This window comes from Pholcus phalangioides, unplaced genomic scaffold (genome assembly GCF_987345545.1).
Source record: "Pholcus phalangioides strain wild (caught in Gottingen) unplaced genomic scaffold, Ppha-v1.0 ptg000022l_1, whole genome shotgun sequence".
In the NCBI taxonomy this organism is placed as follows: Eukaryota; Metazoa; Arthropoda; class Arachnida; order Araneae; family Pholcidae; genus Pholcus; species Pholcus phalangioides.
The window spans coordinates 20,027,715-20,046,540 of record NW_028301615.1 but is presented as its reverse complement, the minus strand read 5'-3'; the positions used below and the strand labels follow the sequence as shown (position 1 = coordinate 20,046,540).

The 18,826-nt window shown below is 35.6% G+C and overlaps 1 protein-coding gene across 1 annotated transcript in view; it reads left to right on the top strand.

Moving 5' to 3' along the window:
• Positions 1–4,466: 4,466 nt before the first annotated feature.
• Positions 4,467–18,826, top strand: part of LOC149069964 (uncharacterized) — an 80,458-nt gene continuing 66,098 nt past the window's right edge. The window contains exons 1-2 of the mRNA XM_089249479.1: positions 4,467–4,659; positions 16,446–16,883. Coding sequence (XP_089105605.1) covers positions 16,817–16,883 — 67 coding nt within the window. The 5' untranslated portion in view covers positions 4,467–4,659; positions 16,446–16,816. The remainder of the gene's footprint in view (positions 4,660–16,445; positions 16,884–18,826) is intronic.

The following is an 18,826-nucleotide window of genomic DNA, read 5'->3' as shown; positions in this document are numbered from 1 at the left end:
TTTTGACAGAATTTTTGACAGGATACCCCTCAAAAACAGACGATAGGTGTTGGTGCTGACGTACAAGTCAATGAAAAGATACACAAATAACGAACAGAATGCCTCCAAATCGTTTATTACAGCAATATGTGTTCCACATGGCCACAACAGGGGATAACACATTGCAGAAGAGTTCCAAATCCAGCAACGGTGGAGTGCAGCAGGTCCACATACACGGTTTACAACGGTGAACTGTTGGTTAGGAGCGCAAGTTCTTATAACCGTCTCATTCACATATTTCCACTGAAGTCACTCGTACCAGCGCCACCTATCGCCTGTTTTGTTTTTTGAGTTATTTGTTTTACCTGTTCCCGTGAGCTAGTGATGCTAACCCTTCAAACAGTTTTTTATTTCGGTTATTTTTCCGGCTTTTATTCATTTTTAAAGTTTCTATGGACTTTTTGGACTTTTATAGGGTGTCCTGCCAGTGCTAATGCTGCCATTATTTCATCACCCGTTCGTCGTAGAGGTACAGCATTTAAAAAAATGCTCAACAAGCATTCAAAAATTACCAGTTTTGAAAGTGAACATACAGCGTGTAACAAAATAAAAACTCTAAATATTTATACGGTCCCTCTGTCTTCTAACTTCCAATTAGAAAGATGTTGCCCTGTCTCTCCTGAGGCATTTAAAATATGCATTTAAAAATTCCCAAATATGCAAGAAATTCTTCAATATACCCAATATATAGCATGTATAAGTACAGTAAAACCTGATTTGCGGTCACCGGCGGGACAAAAAAATTCGTCCATGAAAGAGTGGGTGACCGTTAATCGGAGGGTTTGAAATGCATACTTTTATTAGACAAGGGGAAATTATTATTTGGCCGTAAAAGAGGGGTGCCCATTAAGAGGTTGTTTTTACTGTATGCTGAAAAATATACGTGAAATGAAACCAAATAGGCATTTAAAAATGCTGAAGTTTCCTCGAAAATATGCACAAAAATGAAAAATATCCATATTAAAAGAACCTAAGTATGACCTTACGTGAGAGAGAGAGAGGGAAAAATATGCAGTAAAACTAAAACAATATGCGCAGAAAAATGAATACATGAATTCAAAACGCGCAAATATGCATTCAAAAATCCCTAAAAATATGCGTTAAAATTAACGATACTCAATAGCGAAACACTTTCTTGAAAAAATTGGAGAAATTCGAGAATAAAAATTTGACAAAAACCTTGAAAACATTATACAATGCGATTAATAGAAAAAAAACTGCTAAAAATATGCACTTATTCTAAAATTTTGGTGTTTTTATGCATTTAAATGCACTTACTATAAAAAGTGCTATAATATGTACGCAATTATATATGCAATTATGCATTTGCATATAATACGGACTGTGTTTATGACAATTTGCGTCATGACAATTTTTTTCCTAAAAATGTCCCGTTTTCCCCGGTTTTTTCAACGAAAATTACTTTAATCCTTAATAGGTTCTAGGGGATGATGTTCCCAATTTCCCGTATTTTTATCGATCCAATGTATCGTCACTCCTGATCATAATGAAACACCAATTTCATGTACAGTATTCGATTGTATCTGATGGTAATTTATCACTGACGATTGCGTTATCTGCTGATATAGGGCCCGAAGAATACACAAGACCATTTCCTCAGATCCGGCTCATGTGTTTCTGTCTGGGCCGCCGGTCAGCTGAACCTCCTTCCAAAGATCCGATCCCAAAGGCGAAGTGGAACCTGAACCTACACTTCTAATTGAGTCTCGTCAAGTCGCGAGAAACGCTGTTCGAACACGCTTTGAGTCAGACTACACGGGACTAGAGACGCCTGATGCTGCGCGATGCCATCTTGCGCGATGGCAATCGAGACTGAGGTCAGCGAGCACGGTACCCTCACCGTGATCGGTGACCATTTCTCGATTAGTACAAGTAGGTGCCTTTTCGGACCGATGACAGTCAACTCCTTGCGAGGTACCTGCGTTCCTGTACAACTTCTGGACGAAAAGAAATTAATTTCAATCGGATATTAACCTTTTAGAAGCAGTGAACTCTGCCAACCAACCAGCAACCGTAACCGTAATCGATGTTGTTTTATATAGGTGAAAGCATGACCGCACAACAATGCGAAAAATAAAATTGTCCTCAACAAAGACGAAATATCCAGTTGATGCAACAATGGAAATGATCCGATAAAACGTGTCCTGAATTCGGCAATTGTTACTACTACTTCACCGCACTCCAAGTCCGGTCATATATTACCATCCGGCAATTTCCAACTAGTGGAGTTGGATGGGAAATGAAGGCGCCATCTATCGGTATTCGCCGCAGGCTCGGTGGGTAAAGACTTTATTTTTGATGTTCTTCCCGCGGATTCGAACCTATTCACCTTGACGACAACCTTCAGGGTGGAAGGGTAGCATCTTGCCACTACACTACTCAGGAGCTAGGACTGGTTTCTGGTACTAGGATTGGCTACTAAATTGTTATTGGTTTTCGATGGGGATACATGATTGGATGGGTGCAGAGGCGGGTTTTATGTTATCCCATCTTATGGGTTCTACGACTTTTGCCACCCTTTATACATTCCAATCCTTGACCATTCATTCCTCCAAATTAGCTGCCCTGGGCTATCTCCTGACCTATTAGCCCTCCTCCCTTCCCTGTAAACACAAGTTTTCACAGTCTCAAGAAGAGGCTATGTGCAAGCTCATTTCACATGTGTTTCACAATCAATCTCCAGTTTCGACGATAAGTTTTACACCCCGACAGGTGGTCTATGGCAATGGGAAATCTCCCTCTCCCCGATTTTGTGTGATATGCAGCATACAGTAATTATATAAGGTAATTACACATAATTCCTTTTCCCGCATTTTACTGGCGAACCGTTGATCCTTGAGGAATACTTCCAGTTAGATAAAATATCCAAATAAGATACATCAAGACCTCAGATACGTCATTCATATTGCAAGGGGATGGAAAAGTTATTAAAATATAAAAATTAACTTTTTAATACGTTAGTACATAGTACGTTTCTGTTGCATAGGCTAACAATATCTAAAATGAGGCGAGTCCAAAATGTAGTGAGACCGAGAAAGGCTTGCGATAGGCAGAGCTTTCGAAAGTGATTTGTGTTTAGTTTCTAAAATACGTCAGAAAAATATAGTTCATAATTTGTTTCAAATTATGCTGTGAACTGAACAGGGTATGAGCATAGTGCACGCTGGTTTCCGATTCTGCAAGTCCATTATGGATTTTGTTAAAAACCGGAAATTCAAGATTTTATCCAATCCGTAACGGTATGGATTTGCAGAATCAGACAGCACCAACACGCATTATTTGGATTACTACGTTATTTGGATAAATTTTTCTAATTGGAAGTATGCCTCTAGCAGTCCTGTTCCCAGAAATTTCGTTCGGGGGACCAAAGTGATAGAACAATAGATTTGGCCATCTTTTTCCCTTTTTTCGGTCACGGGGGGGGGGGGACGACCAGGCCACCAAGTTCCCCCTCCCCGCTACGACGTTGGCCTCTAGGATCAACGGTTCGCAAGTAAAATGGGACAAGGGTAATTAAGTAATCACCTTGTGTATTGATGAGTTTCATGGTAAGCTATTGAACGTCGTGCCCTTTTCATTTTATTAGACCGTGAATTTGAAACCATCAAAGCAATTGCTGAAAAACAGGGCAGTTCAAGATCGTTCCCGAAATGAGTGAAACTCATGAAACACCATCATATACGAGGAACCACTTTAGAAAACATTACAGAGAAGCCACTCAAAGATTCTAACTACCCAATAGTCTCACTGAAGATCAAAAAGTTGAATCTAACAACCATAGATGTCCCTTCTTAAAACTTGGATTTCAAGCTCCCTAAAGGTGTTATACCACATCATTCCGTGGCCTTCATTTCATTGTCTCTGGAACACGAAAGGTTAAGAACCCCCGGCTTAGACTTCGGACATTGACTGTAATACATATTCAAAATTTGTAGATTCGCAACGGATAAAATCAATCTTATATCAATCAAAATATGATTTTTCTCGGGAAGCCACGGGCTAAAATCCCATATAAGGTCGAACTAATTAACTCCGAGGAGACAAAATAATTGACTCCGAACAAACAGCAAATAATAATAACGATAATAATAATGATAACAAGGCTCGGCATCCGTTCAGTTTTCACAGTTATAAATAAATAAAAGCCCCTTTTTCGACAATGAAAAAAGAAGACACTGGATATAATAATTCAACTCTTTGTTCATCATTTTATTACTTATAGTGGTTTTCCTTGCGCTAAATAAACCGGCGAAAAATAACTAAATTTGGCGACCGTTTTTTGGCACTTTTTACTTTCCCTTCTCGCCAAATACTCACTTTCTATTTTACTCTGTTTTTCTTCACATTCAGGAAATAAATAAAGAAATGAATTTATTTTATTAGGTTTCGAACTATGAGATGGAATGGACATGGGATGGTTTCTAGTTTGCTCGCGCGTGTTGGCGACGAGGGGGGAGAAAAAAATGGAATAATTAATGGGGGAAATTATTAATTAATTAATTAACTATTGTGATCGAAATATGGGCCCGTAATTTTTCTTATAATTAATAATTCAGTTAATGAATGAAATTTGTGATTCTATAGTTGTGTGAAAAAAAAGTGAGTACTTTTTTGTATTTTTCCATTAATTTTACATCCATCAATTAATAGAAAATAAATTGTAATATGTAGTAATATATTTCTTTTTACATTGATGGAAAAATTCCATTATTTTATGCTGAGAAATTACAGATAAAAAATAGGCCAATTATAACAGGAAATTATACATCCTTTCTTTGCTTCCCATACATTAAAATGATTTAATGAAATTATTAAGATTATATATTGTATTATTATATATATTAACATTAATTACTAATATTAATAATATTAATATTAGTAATTTATAATTACTAATATTATTACTATTATATATTATTATTATATTAGTAAATTTATGCACCTGTAATATATTGATGTACGAGGTAATAAATACAAATTGAAATTTGATGAACCTTGATTGTACCTAGAACAATGAATAAGAAATCTGAAATTTAAAACTCGAATAAAAATGAAAAAAAAACCCATTGCTTTCATTGTATATTAATCGAAAAATTCAATTATATTAATGTGTCAAAATAAATTAACAGAAAAATAAAGACAATTATAATAAAAATTATTAAGATAATATTATAAAATGTTAATGTAAAATTGAAATAATTTCCATTTTATTCAAGTTTTAAATTGGGAAATTTTCTATTAATTAATTATTTGATATTCATACATTAATACACAATGGAATACTCTTTTATTATTTAACAATAAAAAATTAATATTCCATACAATATATGGAACATTTGCATTTTGACGAATGTTTTCCATTCATATGATCGATAATTTAGTCATATTTATAAATTAATATTAATTTACATACGATTACATTTTAATATATTCCGATTACTAGACAATGAAAGAGTATTCCATTAATTTTGAGCTAATAAATTAATGCATGTATCTAAAACAATAAATTAATAGAGAATTTCCCATTTGAAACTTGAGTTAAAATGGAAAGATTATTACTTCCATTGGGAAAAATTTTATTATTTTACGGGTCGTAATAGTAAAAAAATTGACATTTATAATGGAAGATGATGTTTTATGTCCCGTTTTAACGTACATTAAAATGACAAAACAAAATTATTAAGATTATACCCCTAAACATTAATGTCAAATAGGAAATAATTTTAGTTTTAATCAAGTTTTACATAGAAAATTTTCTATTAATTTATTCTGTTTTGAGACATATGCATTAATTTAATAATTAATTTCATTAATAATTAATGAAATACTCTTTTACCTTTTTCAGTAATTACTTAAAGGAATACTCTTCAAAACTTTTTACGGGCGGAATTAAGATTTGAACTGATTTTCTTAATTTCTTCCTGTTATATTCCCCGTTTCTGATCCATTAGTTTACGGATATCAACCATAAAATTGAAGAAAAAAATTTCCCTGAATGTTTTTTGGACTTACCCATATCCATAGAAGCAACATTAAAATTAAAAGCCAAAAAATTAAATTTTATTGTTCCTCGAAAAATAGAGGATTTTAAAAAAATTAAATTTATGGCATAAGTGCTGAAATTAATAAAATTTTTTGTTTTGTGAATCAAGTTTAGAATTTTACACGTACAGGGAAAAAAAAATCAAATTTTTTCATAAATTTTTTTTTTCAACTAATTGAACAAAATGTTCCCAACAGGGAACATTGGCCGTAAATTGGCTAATTATTCAACAATGAAAAAGTAAATTTATTTCATATCGTTCCCCTTTATGCCCGAGACATTTAATGCACAAATTTTGAATTTATTTGTTTATTTTCTGGATGGATCACTTTTTTTACATGTAAAACATTTTAGGAAAAAGATATCCATAGAGTAACATGGGCAGAGTAAACATTTGCTTATTCATGTTTTTGGTATAAAGGGGACGATTATAATATGTGAGAATTTTGCATTTTAAGCAATATTATTATTTTTTTTGTTATTATTTTTTATACATTATACTATTAATAATTTATTTTGGTATCTTCACACAATAATTATTTACAAGAAATATTTGGCTCATGTAGAATGGATCGATACTTGAAGTGTATGTATCAATTAATATTAATTTATACGTTTACGTTTCAATATTTCAGTAGCCGATGTATTAAATATAAAATTTTTATCCGAGTTTTGAATGGAAAATTTCCTATCAATTTATTGTTCGAGATAGCTAAATTAATTAAATAATTAATAATTGATCGATCTCATTCATGATCAAGTATTCGGAATATTGAATATAAACGTGCAAATTAATATTATTGATCAAATTTTAAACAAATTATTAATGCAATTAAATAATAAATAAACAAATGAACATACTTTTTTTAATTTCAAAATAGTAATACCATTAAAATACGAAATAAAAATATCCAATAGTATTGTTGCAGTCCGTCACGAAAGTTTACGGAATGCTCAGAAATGTGTTTATTGCAAGGGAATGAAAATTACGTACAGGGTGCCACAAAGGGTACGCAGTGTCGGATTTCTCCAGATTCCGATAGACATCATCGGGACAAGCATTCTAATATTTACAGTCTCTTGATAAAGCATCATAGACTGATTATGACTGTAATCAATAGACCAAAGGCTCTTAAACTTTTTCAGCCATATTAAATATTTCTCATTAACAAAACATTTAGTTTTCGAACCAAGTAAAACTCGGTTTATGTTGTCTTAAAAGATGGGCTGACGGGGCCCGAGCCCAAGGCCCTGAATAAAACGGCGGAGAGGGGGAAGGGCAAGTGACTGAAAGCCTCCAATAATTCTCAAATTATTTTGTTAATAAATTCGGAATTTTCATTAATTGTGAACTATTCTCTTTAAAGAGATTTAGATGGCTTTTTTCTCAGCCAGAGATATCAAGGAAACAGTTATTTTCCGGATATTATGCTGAGGTGAGCTCGGAAAGAAAAGTCATCACGTCTCCGCCGGGACTCGAACCCAGGCCCTCTTGCATACCGGGCAAGCATATAGTATCCGGGTACAAGCCGGGTATGCAAGAGGGCCTGGGTTCGAGTCCCGGCGGAGACGTGATGACTTTTCTTTCCGAGCTCACCTCAGCATAATATCCGGAAAATAACTGTTTCCTTGATATTCTCTTTAATTTTGAAACATCTTATTCATCAATTTTAGAATGATTTTCCATTAATTCTTGAGCTATTTTTCACTAATTCGTGAGTTATTTTCGATCGATTCTGGAATTATTTTTCATCAGTTTAATCACGGAATCATCTTCCATTAACTTGAATTTTTTTTTCACTTATGCTGGATTGGATTCTTAAGACTTATCTCGGGAGACCCTGTGACCCAAGTTCGGGTCGCGGCTCATAAGAACCCCCGCCGTAGGCTGACGCTATATTCAGAGACTTCCCCGCCATATATTACACATCAAAATTCTTGTCTCGGTGATCTCTAGCGGAATCCACAGACCTCAGTTGGCGCTTACTCACTGGTACATTCTTCCTTCGTATCATATTGTACACATAGTAGAGCGAGCTTTTGAAGCAATTCTGTAATGAATGCCACGGATGTTCGCTGAAATCTTTATATCAGAGGCTGTCCATACCATCGCTAATCCAATAACCTGTTGACGACCAAAAATTATTTTGTAAATGATGTCGGCAGCTTGCATATCCATCAGGGCCTTCAAGATCCCATTTTTTTTTCGACGTTGGTAATTTTTTTACGGGCCCACAGTAATTTTTGCTCTTGATGACTCTTCATGAAAGATAGTTTATGGACCATTCACTTGTGCACCATATAAGTAGAGGGTGCCAACATCAACCTTATTTTACGGGAAATACCTGTATTTTCTTACAATTTTCGCCGTTCCAACATTGTATGAAACATTCATTTTTTTCTCCAAATAACTATGTCCCGTATTTAGGAGCAGAATTTCAAATATTTTCTCGATTACATATGGTCATCCCACTATAATGATTATGCTTTGGATAGACATTTTTCTAGACTTCACCATTCTTTGCAATTGGCATGTTTTTTGGCAAAATTTTTTTTTAATGATTCAAGAGAAAAATTCAAAAATTAGTAAATAAAACAAGTTTAGAATGAAAACCGAAAATAATGAAATTCAGAATTAAAATTGAAAATAATTTTGAAATTTTAAGATTTAAGAAACAAAATAATTTTGTTCTTATAAAAGAAGAAAATAATGAAAATTAACAACTAAAGAAGAAAATGTTGAGATATCAGAACTAATGAAAGAAATGAATTTAGAATAAATGGAAGAAATTAATTCAGAATTAATGAAAGAAATAATGAAAATTCTAATGCGATTATGAATTGTTTTTCAAAGAATGAACATTATGCACAATCTTTTTCCATGTTATAGCCTTTAATTAAAAAAAGGAAATTTTTTAAACAATTTTTCTAATTTGAAATTATATCGGTGATTCTTTGATGTGATAATAAAATTCAATTTCATATTTCATTATATTCAGTCTCAAAGAGGACCAAGCGTCTCTAAATTAGCGAATATTTTCTCAATACAAATAACAAATTTTTTACAACATACGTAAATTAGGTTCAGGGAGGCCCACAAAAAATTACTGGACCAACAAGGGGCCCCAGAACTCGTTAAGACGGCTCTGTATTTATATTCCTCATAATAAATTTCAATGCCTGTACATGAGTAAGGAAGACATACACCTACTCTCGAAGATTTTGTAATCGGCCTCAGTCAGAAAGAAAAAAAAAAGCCATGGGATGCCTGCCTACCGAAATAAGTAGGAAATAGCCCGAGGCCAGGGCAAATATATATAAGCTGGCCCGAAAAAAAGAAAAGAAGGAAGGCCCACGCACACTGCTACAAACAAACATATACGTTTTAAGGCATCAAATATTCGATTTGGGAGCTTGAAAGTGGTCGTTTCTTATTGTTTGATGCGATCTCGATGCGGATCACAGTTTTATTACCGAATCGGATCATTCACTTGGATCACAATCGGACATTTTAGTAACAGAAGGCTTCTCTATTTTTGTTACTTTGATGCGGTAAAGAAGATACAAGAATTCTTGATCAGAATGACCTTGGCAAGGTGGCATTTCTGTGTGTGAGTGTGGGCCGGATCATGGCTCGAGAATGGATCATTGCGGTTGTACCAGTGAAAGTGTGGTTAGTTTATTATTATTATTATGGAAGGAAAAAATTATTACGGCAGTCGTGTTTAGTGTGATTTTTTTTTCTTTTGGTTGAAGGCCATGATGAAAAAGCTTGAAATATTCAACCGGGTTACTATTATGGACGCGACTGTTATAATTCCCATACATGGGATGGTCATGATAATTGGAGCGCGTCCGTTTTCTAAGAGCTAGATGCCCTTTTCTGGTAATAATTGAAGGGGTTGGAGGGGTCGCTATGCCTTATTAGATAATAATTTGGGAATTTATTGGGTTATATGAGAAAAGGATGCAAATTATTTCAGTGAGAGAGAGTCACGTTAATTTATCTCTAGTAGCCATCTTTTCATTCATGATTCTCAAATTTCGAGTTGAGTTCCGCTGGGATTGCGGTCACTGGTGTGATGGCAAATGAGAGTTGGTTATTTATGGTCAGTGGGGTCGGTGATGAACGATCAGTAAGGTTTCGGATTCGGAGAATTTCGAATATTATTTGATTGGATTAATTAGTTTTGTCGTCAAGCGGTTGCCATTTCACTAGCCACTATTTTGTCTCCGGTGTCTCTTTTGTCTTCTTTATTGGCACGCATGTCGTCAAGTTCCTGCCGTCTCATTTCCAGCGTCTGCCATCACACCAGTTGCCTCTTTTTTGGCACTGTGAAGTGTATGCGATCACATTTCCAGTGTCTATGTCACCATGTCTTCAGTGGCTGCCACCATCACAGTGGTCGGCTGCCGTTGGGTAAATGAAATAAAGTAATACGGTGGTTATATAGTAGCGACAGACTAGAGTTGCACTCGATTTCGTAGAAGAAGGAGACTCATGACACCAGTCACTATATTTTTGCCTCTCTTCTGACACTCAGGCCGTCAAAATTTCCGGCATCACATCAGTGTTTCCTTAGTCTGGTGCCATCTTAATGAAATCGGGATCCTAGTTCCTAACATATCCAGGGCTCCCTCGGGCCCCAGTTAAAAAAATAAACAACAGCATTTTAAGGAGAGATGTCGACATCCAAACACAAAAAGACATCTAATTTGCAGAATGCAGAAGAAATTCTGAAAAATACCCGAAGAGTAAGTACACTGATTAAGGGTAATTCGAAATTAAAAAAAAGAAATCAATTCAGAAATAAAAAATAATGAAAATTCGGAACCAAAGTAGAAAATAATGAACATTCGGAACCAAAGTAGAAAATAATGAACATTCAGAATTAATGAAAAAAATAAATTCAGAATCAATGAAAAAAATAAATTCAGAATCAATGAAAAAAATAAATTCAGAATCAATGAAAAAAATAAATTCAGAATCAATGAAAAAAATAAATTCAGAATCAATGAAAAAAATAAATTCAGAATCAATGAAAAAAATAAATTCAGAATCAATGAAAAAAATAAATTCAGAATCAATGAAAAAAATAAATTCAGAATCAATGAAAGAAACAAATTCAAAATTACAGACGAAAACGATGAAAATTCAGAATTATCGAAGAAAATGACTAAAATTCTAAAAACTGACTAATTCTAATTATTGAAAGAAATAATGAAATTCAGCAATAAAGTAGAAAATAACGAACATTCATTAATTAATGGAAAAGTAAATAAATTCGTAATTAATGCTAGAAATAAATTCAGAATTGATGAAAAGAAATAAATTCAGAATTAATGAAAAAAAAATCGTTATTAATGAAAAAATAAATAAATTCGTAATTAATGAAAAAATAAATAAATTCGTAATTAATGAAAAAAATAAATAAATTCGTAATTAATGAAAAAATAAATAAATTCGTAATTAATGAAAAAATAAATAAATTCGTAATTAATGAAAAAATAAATAAATTCGTAATTAATGAAAAAATAAATAAATTCGTAATTAATGCAAGAAATAAATTCAGAATTAAAGGGAAAATGAATTCAGAATTAAAGGGAAAATGAATTCAGAATTAAAGGGAAAATGAATTCAGAATTAAAGGGAAAATGAATTCGTAATTAATGAAAGAAACACATTCAGAACTAATTAAAGAATTAAAAAAGAGAAAACATTGATAATTCGATAATTCGGATCTAAAGAAGAAAGCAATGAAAACTCAGAATAGAAGGGAAAAAAAAATCGGAATTGATTGAAATAAATGACTTTCTCTCTTCAAAATTACCTCTGAAAAAATTTACATGATAATTATTTCATATTTTTTCAATAATGAATAGGGTTAAGCATTTTTTCGGGCACTTTCAAAAACTTTCGTCTTTGTAGAGTTTAAAATGGTTTAGAGGCAAAAAATAGCCATTCATGTGGCTCTTGATAGTATCTACAGGTTGGTACTGCGGCCAAAGAATTTTTCCAGGTAGGGAATTTTGATGGGAGTTAAACAAATGAAATCGAGATGATATGGTCCGAGGGTATCGTGGATGCGACAAAGAATCTCGATTCGTTTCCGTTTTGCGACCAAAGAAAAATGAGATCTTAGAATTTGTCATTTAAGCTGAGTTTCAAAAGAATTTCACATATTGAATATTGAATCCCAAAAAATTTCATCTGATTAATTTGACCTATAAATTAAAGAAGAAAACAACGAAAATTCAGAATTAATTGAAAGACATGAAGAAGAAAATGTTTGAAATTTTAATAACTGACTAATAACTCTAATTATTGAAAGAAATAATGAAAATTCAGAAGTAACCGAAGAAATAAATCCAGAATTAATGGAAAAAGAAATTACTATTAAAGAAGAAAATGATTAAAATTTTGAAAAACAACTATTAATAAAATAAGTATTAAAATTAATCAAAATAAGTAATTATAGAAAATTCACAATCAATTTTCAATATTTTGTGACCTCCGTTGACCCATCATATGCATAGCGTTATTTCCGAGACGGACGTCAACATCACGAATAAATCGCCATTCCATTTCATAATCTGCTCTGATCCTCTCAGGGCTTCGCATAAATTTCATCATCACCAAGTATTCTGATCGAAATTGAAGCCATTCCTTTCAAACCTCGTGAATTATCCGAAAATAACACCCATCTCTAGATATTTTCGAATAAAAAATTTTATTCGAACAACGAATTTGGATGCCCTATTGCAGAACGCATTACAGAAATGAACACGAATCATCTCAGCAACGACATCCAAGGGCAACACATGCTCGCAAAGACACAATAATACTATAGAATAGATGTCAATGATGGGAAAGTTAAGAAATAGTCGTCGTTGCTTGTCACTCAGCTGTTTCCCATGGGAGGTGGCGTAACCGATTCAAAAGAAAATTCGTAGTGACGCAATACAAAAAAAAAAACGAAAAAACACACACGACACACACAAACAAACAAGAGAAAGCGTTTTTCTTGTATTTGTGCAAGACAAGGCAAGCCCATCGTGCTGTATAGCTGGTATTGACCATCTGCAGAATAATCATCTTGTGTGACATCCGAACGGTACTAGTCCCACTGATGATACCGGATAAGGATATGTATTTTAAAAGAAAATAATAAAGAAGAAGAGCCAGTGCTCGCCCGGATCTTGGTTAACACAAGGTTGCCTTTGTGGTATTCAATGTCACGCAACGGGTCCATCTGTCTGAATGCGTTGCTTGTCTTAACAAAAAAACATTTCCGCTCACATTCGATTTGTCTTAATGAGCAGTTCTATGTGGAAATAATTGTAAAGTCATCTTTGAAAGTCCTATCGATGTCTTTAAAAATGATGTCTTGGACATTAGAATTGAAAATTTTAATGAAAATTTACTGGTGTGTGAAACTTTTTTGAATAACCCTACGTTATATTGGCGAAAGATTTATAATTATACAGCAATTAATGTGCTATTGTGAAGGGTTTTTTTTTTACCAATTTGCTGAAGCAAAGATGAATTCAGAAAAAGAGAAAATTCAACAGCCCTTGCGGGAAATCGAACAAGCGTCCTCTCACTTTCCCGCTGAGCGCCCTAGAGTGCCACCAGATCGCGACTTATCCTGGTTTCTTTCATGACGCCATCTGATGGCAGTGGCATCAATTGTTAGATTTAGCCTGATTTAGGTCCGACCGTCCATGTACGGTCCCGTTCAGTGTACGCGAGCTCTAAGGAAAGATTGAGGTATTCGTTTCTTTTGTAGCCTGGTGGGTCTAGGGCGCTCATCTGGCTAGTGAGAGGACATAGGTTCGATTCCAAGCAAGGGCAGTTAAAAATTTTCTCTTTCTTAAATTCATCTTCGCTTCAACCAGCTCTTAAAAAAACCTTCGCATGGATAGCGACATCATCCTAGAATGTGCTATTAGCGTAATATGCTGCCGGTTAAATTTAAAATATTGGTTATAATCTCGCAAAATTAACTCCGCAGAATGATCTCTGAGTGAATTTAATGATAATTAATATTAAAAAGGGAAAGAAACATCAGGGTGTTCAGGTGACTATACTCCCCAGCTTGGTCAACACCATCTATAGTAGAAGGCCTCCGCGTGGAGCTTGTGACGTCACTGAAGAAGGTCATCTCACCTGTAGCCATTGGATATAACGAGCCGACGCATGCGCCATCTTTCCCCTTTGTTTGTATTATATCCAATGGCTACAGGTGAGATGACCTTATTCAGTGGCGTCTCGAGCTTCGTGCGTAGGCCTCCTGCCATAGTTTGTGTTGGCTTGGTTCAACCCAACTGGGTAAAGGGCTAAAATACCCTAAAGGACATTAGTTCTATCTGTGGATTCACTTTTTCAAATGGGAGACCAGCAAGGAGTTCGAGCCTTGAAGTTGGAAAATCACAGAAAATCTACTTTAGCCGATGATGATGGGGAGTACAGACACGGCCGTCTTAAGAGCGTTATAGGCCCCCGGGCAAAATGATTTTTCTGGGGCCCCCAACTGGCTTAACGTGCCTGCCTACCGATTCAGCTGCTTAATCTGGAAAATTTCAACCAGATTTCATCACGAATGCCTCCTGGGCCATGCCCGGGTCAGCTCATTCGTTAAGAAGGCACTGCGTATAGGTAGATATACGAATTACCTATAATTTTCGTTCAGTTTCTAAGCTCTGAAACACATCCCTGAGATCCCTCTAGCAACCTCTTTTGGATCCCCGGGGGTCCTGAACCACATTGTGACAACTACTGCTCTAGAACATTTGATTGAAAAAACACTACACGCGCTGCGTAATGTGTGTGAACAGTCCTATTTCAAAGTCTGACAGTGAGTAGTTGAATTTCCATCAATAAAATTTATTGTTACAGTTCCAGATCAAAACTTTTATACAGATGGTGAGATGACCTTCTTCAGTGGCGTATAATAATGAAATAATGAAATTTAAATTATAATAATGAAATTTTTTTAATGCATATACAGGGTGCATAGCGAACAGGGGGCTTACTATTTACAGGTTTACTGGTTTTACTGATGAACCATCGATCCTAGAGGTATACTTCCGGTTAGAAAAAGTATCCAAATAACGTGTAGCACTCATATATATCATGTTTCAAACTTTTTCTTTCAAGGGGTTGTGTAGTTATTAAAATAAAAATGTTAACTTTTTACATAAACAACCCTGTGGTCTCAATTAAAATGTTGTTGCCCTGTCTCTCCTGATCCCCCCCCCCAAAAAAAAAAACCCATGTTTGCAAGTGCAATATTCACTGAGATATTCGAATTCGAAAAAAAAGGCGGAAATTTGGGTAAAACGTTTTTTTCCAAAATTGGAGCTGTTTTTCCTCAAATTTCTTACGTTTTTTTAATTCGAATATCTCAGTGAATATTGCACTTGGGAACATGGATTTTTTTTTTTTTGGTATCGAGAGAGACAGGGCAACAACTTTTTAGCTGGGTTTCAGGACACAGAGCAGAGTTGTCCTTATAAAAAAAGTTAACATTTTTATTTTACAAGATATACTGAAGACTGGATGTTGTGAAGATATTTATTATTTTAGGTGTTAATTTTTTTTTAAGGAAGGAAAAAACTCATCTCTGCCTCTACCGGGAGTCGAACCCGGGTCCCTCGATTGCCGGACGAGTGTTCTGACCACTAAGCTACAGAGGAGATAGAGATTTTCCTTCGCTAGAGCGTCTTCAGAGCACTCGTCCGGCAATCGAGGGACCCGGGTTCGACTCTCGGTAGAGGCAGAGATGAGTTTTTTCCTTCCTTAAAAAATTAACACCTAAAATAATAAATATCTTCACAACATCCAGTCTTCAGTTTATCTTATATTAACAAGTGGAGAGCGACATTCATGTCATTTTTATTTTAATAACTACACAACCCCTTGGAAACATGAATAACATATATGAGTAATACACGTTATTCGGGTACTTTTTTCTAATTGGAAGTATACTTCTCTAAGATCAACGGTTCGCCAGTAAAACGGCAAACCTCCCCCCCCCCCCCACCTTGTTTGCTATGCACCCTGTATATCAGCGGTTCTCTCAACCGGTGCTCCGCGGAGCCCTTGGGGCTCCTTGTGCACTCTCTAGGGGCTCGAGGAAAATTTAAAAAATAATTATAATATTTTTAAATAGTAAAAAGAAAGTAACTTTGATGAATAATTAAAAAGTTGGCCTACGGGGCTCCGCCAGAGAATTTTTCTACTTAAAAGGGCTCCGCGTGTCAAAAAAAGGTTGAGAACCGCTGCTGTATGTACTGAAATCGGGACTGACAAAAATTTTTTCTCCTCTCTTCTATCCAGGACTGAAGAAGACGCCAGACAGACACCATCATGTCGACAACACATTGCAACTCTCAGCACTCGTCCCACTTAAATTGAAATACCCATATGTATTTGATGATAAAATGTGCCATTATATATGTCATGCATCCCCAATAAGGTAGAATATATTCACAGCTGGTAGGAGTCTAAAAAACAAAAAGGCGGACGGAGGCGATATTTGCGGTTACAGTCAACAAAATCTTGCGGTTTTTCAGCTGATATTTGAGTGGCAAAATGGATGTTTCTCTTCTTAGAAATTACAGTCTTCTCGGATAACCACCAATAAGAGTGCCACGACGGAAAAAAAAAAAAAAAACATGAAGTGATCATTTCTCCATCGATTACTCAATATGGAGACCAGAGTCGGACTAGATTACATCGTTGCTAATAAGGAATACGCGAAGAAGCTGGCCAATGGTAAGTCACCATTCCTCATCTAATGTATAAATTAAGGGGGGAAACTATAATTTGAATGAAAGATGTCAAATCGCACAATAGAATCGCATTATCCTGAAAATACAAATACCGTTGTGACCCACCTCCTAATTTTGACATCGAACTGCGAGAGGTGGATGTTGGTAGCCACACATGCTTAGCTTTTGAAAGTGTATGGATAGGGGGCATGGTCCCCCCACATCCTGGAGCAGAGCCCCTAGGCTGGGATCTTTTGCGGCCCCCTGCCCCGGTCAGACTTTTCACGGGCCCTTTTATAGTTAATTTATTGCGTGAAAAAGCAAAAAATGGTTAGAATTTTCCCAGGCCCCATAGCTAGAGTCCTGCCAGCTCCGCACTTAGGGATAGGGAGATTGCTCCTATTTTTCCTCTATCCAAATTTTCATGTCACGCATGTGCGCTGTCGACAGCTGCTTTGAGGCGTTTTCCATAGCAGAGGCACTGACTGACAGACAGCACGTGGCCACCACAATGTAGGGTTAAGTGCGTGTAAGGCTAGCTGAATTTAAATCTGTGACGCATGTTAAATGTCGTGTACGAACTGAGTAGAATATGGAGTCCCCCTGCATCCTCCTACAGCAGCATATCTCTGCAACAGTTTTGATTTAACACAACTCCTTAAATGCTACTAAACACCTGGCAAGAGACTATTTGGTCATCTGCAGAGCCGGTGCTCATATTTAACTTTATTAACCTCATATGCGGGCATTACTAACCTTAAGAGGGGGACGAGTGTCCCACAATCGACTGACGGTTTCAAAGTGGGATAGCAAGAAAACGGTATCAGATATTAAAGTCATTCTTGCCAGGTCCGTAGCCAGAAATTTCGTTCGGGGGGGGGGCACTTTCATTTCGAGGAGGGGGAAGGCAAAGTGATAGAACAATAGATTTGGCCATCTTTTTCCCTTTTTTCAGTCATTTTCTCACATTTCGGGGGGGGGGGGGGGACCCAGACCCCCCATGTCCCCACGCCTTGATTCTTGCGGAATATATATGTGTAAAATCAGGAATTTCATGTTGAAAGGGGTTGATTAAAATAAAAATGTTAACTTTTCATACGGGCACCCTCTGCCCGAAAACCCAATTGGAAAGTTGTTTCTCAGTCTGTGTCTAGATGGCAACAGAAAAATTCCCACGCTTCTAAGTGCAATATTCGCCGAGATATCCGACTTCGAAAATTGGAAAAAAAACCATAACGGACACAACGCTTCTCCCAGCTTTTTCTTTTCGACTCTCCAAAAGAAATTTCTGGCCTCGGCCCTGCCATCGGTAAATGTTTAATTATCTTTCTTAGCAAGAGAAGCATGGGATCTTTCAGAAAGGTAATACAGCAGGTCTAGACAGATACATGCATTACCCGACATGTAAAAATTCCCACCCGGCATGTATTTTTTCGACCACATGCCTGAAGCGAGAATATGAAAAAAAAAAAAAAAAAATGGAGCACTTTTCGTTTTTTAAATTTATTTCATCGACGATACTGCTAGTGTTCCTACATATACGCGGGAAATTCTACAGAAAAATTGCCTTCTTTGGCAGCCATTGATACAAATGTACAGTCAACGTATTTCGATTTATTTTCACAGTCCTACTATTTAGCAGCCCGTTGCGGTCATGGGCCCTCATATACTGCAACTGGGCTTTTATGGGAACCGGAAACCTCACTTCCAGCGATATAGTACAGGGTGGAAAAAAAGTCCGTAGAAACTTAAAAAATTCATAAAAAAAACCCGAAAAATAACTGAAATAAAAAACGGTTTGCAGGGTTAGCATCGCTAGGTCACGGAAATTATTACAGTTATTACACACATTCTTATAATCGTCTCATTTGCATATTTCCACCGAAGTCGCTCGTACCAGTTGACTATTCTTCTCAAAGAAATATGGCCATCAAATCATTTAAATAT